This window comes from Teleopsis dalmanni, unplaced genomic scaffold, assembly GCF_002237135.1.
Source record: "Teleopsis dalmanni isolate 2A unplaced genomic scaffold, ASM223713v2 unscaffolded_contig_2603, whole genome shotgun sequence".
Lineage (NCBI taxonomy): Eukaryota > Metazoa > Arthropoda > Insecta > Diptera > Diopsidae > Teleopsis > Teleopsis dalmanni.
The window spans coordinates 1-1,998 of record NW_024033985.1 but is presented as its reverse complement, the minus strand read 5'-3'; the positions used below and the strand labels follow the sequence as shown (position 1 = coordinate 1,998).

Genomic DNA, 1,998 nt, shown 5'->3' with positions numbered 1-1,998 from the left:
TATAAAATATTGGAAAAATCCACTAATTTTAGCAAAAATAATAAATTTGTAAATGTTGTTTCAAACTGTTGACAGTTCGACAGTTTGAGTGATATTGATTTCTTTTTAAATTTTTTTTCAAATATTTCAAATATTTGAAATTTCAAATATAATAAATTCAAATATAATAAAGTCAAATATAATAAATAAATATTGTTGTCAATATACCATCGAATCCACTTGACCTGTGGAACAAATATAAGGATAACATGTCAGGAGACATTTTACATAGAATTCGTGTCAGTTCAAGAAATCCCGATCTTGAGGTGAATGATGAAATGCATAATCAGGCTTTGCTTTTGGTCGAAGACATATGTTACCATACCTGCGGTAGTTTGTTAGTCAGATTAGGAATGCCAGCTCCTGATCGTGGAATAAATAACGCATTTAATCGAGAATTGGAACGTGAACGTGAATATGATCGTCATGAATTAGACCAATCAGTTCAAACTAATGTACCTCTATTGAATCCGTAACAGAAGGAATTTTAACATTAATGAAAGCGATTGATGAAGAAAATGGTGACCTTTTTTCCTGGACGCCCCCGGTGGGACTGGTAAAATATTCCTCATGTCATTAATTTTGGCCACTGTTCGTGCGAGATCCGATATTGCGGTAGCAGATGCTTCTTCTGAAATAGCGGCTACATTATTAGAACGATGCCGTACGGCTCATTGAGTGTTAAAATTGCCGTTAAACCTTCAAACTATCGAGCAACCGATATGTAATATTGCGAAGCATTCTGCAATGGCTAAAGTTTTAGTAGCATCTAAAATCATCATCTGGGACGAATGCACAATGGCGCATAAACCCGCATTAGAAGCACTTGACAGAACATTGAAAGATCTTCGCAATGACTGAAAATGTTTTGGAGGCGCAATGATTTTACTATCTGGCGATTTTCGCCAAACACTCCTAGTCATTCCAAAATCGACTGCTGCCGACGAATTAAATGCTTGCCTTAAATCATCAAATCTTTGGCGCTATGTGAAGAAACTTCAGCTGGTAACAAACATGAGAGTTGCATTGGTCAACGATACATCTGCTGAAGAGTTCTCCAAGCAATTGCTGTTAATCGGTAATGGCCGTGTGACTGTTGAAGAATCGAGCGGATTAATTGCATTTCCTTCAAATTTTTGCAATTTCGTGTCATCAAAAGACGAACTCATCAATAAAGTATTTCCGAAAATCATTGATAATCATATAAACAAAAAATGGTTGAGTGAGCAAGCAATTTTGACAGCTGAGAACAAAGATCTGAATGACTTAAACTTTGTAATTCAAAATCAAATCGTTGGTACTCTGCATACATTCAAATCTATTGACTGTGTAACAAACGAAGAAGAAGCTACCAACTATCCAACTGAATTTTTGAACTCCTTGGATGTGCCTGGCTTACCACCGCACAATTTACAATTAAAGATTGGTTCGGTAGTCATTATGCTTCGAAATCTAAACCAACCAAAACTATGCAATGGAACGCGATTAGTGATAACAAAACTGATGGCCAATGTGATTCACGCAATGATACTCAAAGGAAAATTCAAAAGTGATGAAGTTCTCATTCCGAGGATTCCAATGATCTCAATCGATATGCCCTTTGAGTTTAAACGAATTCAATTTCCTATTCGGCTTGCATTCGCTATGACTATAAATAAATCACAAGGCCAATCCTTTAGTGTTTGTGGTCTGAATCTAGAAAATGCATGTTTTTCACATGGTCAATTGTACGTGGCATGTTCACGTGTAGGCAAACCATCTGCTTTATTTGTTCTTGCGCCTGATAAAAAAACAAAAAATATCGTATATCACAAGGTTCTTTATTGAAGAGAATCAATCGGAGTGCAACCCATAGGTTCTTGCTGACAGACCATTAAAATAATTAATTATATATCAATATCCTAATAAACTATACAATACAATAAATTTTTTGTATTCATTTTATTACGTTAATAAATT

At 35.1% G+C, this 1,998-nt stretch overlaps 1 protein-coding gene across 1 annotated transcript; it reads left to right on the top strand.

Annotated features, from left to right (window-relative positions):
* Positions 1 to 918: 918 nt before the first annotated feature.
* Positions 919 to 1,866, top strand: LOC119664756 (ATP-dependent DNA helicase pif1-like). Its single transcript, XM_038074182.1, has one exon. It carries the CDS (start codon positions 919 to 921, stop codon positions 1,864 to 1,866), a length of 948 nt encoding a protein of 315 aa, XP_037930110.1.
* The last annotated feature ends 132 nt before the right edge of the window (positions 1,867 to 1,998 follow it).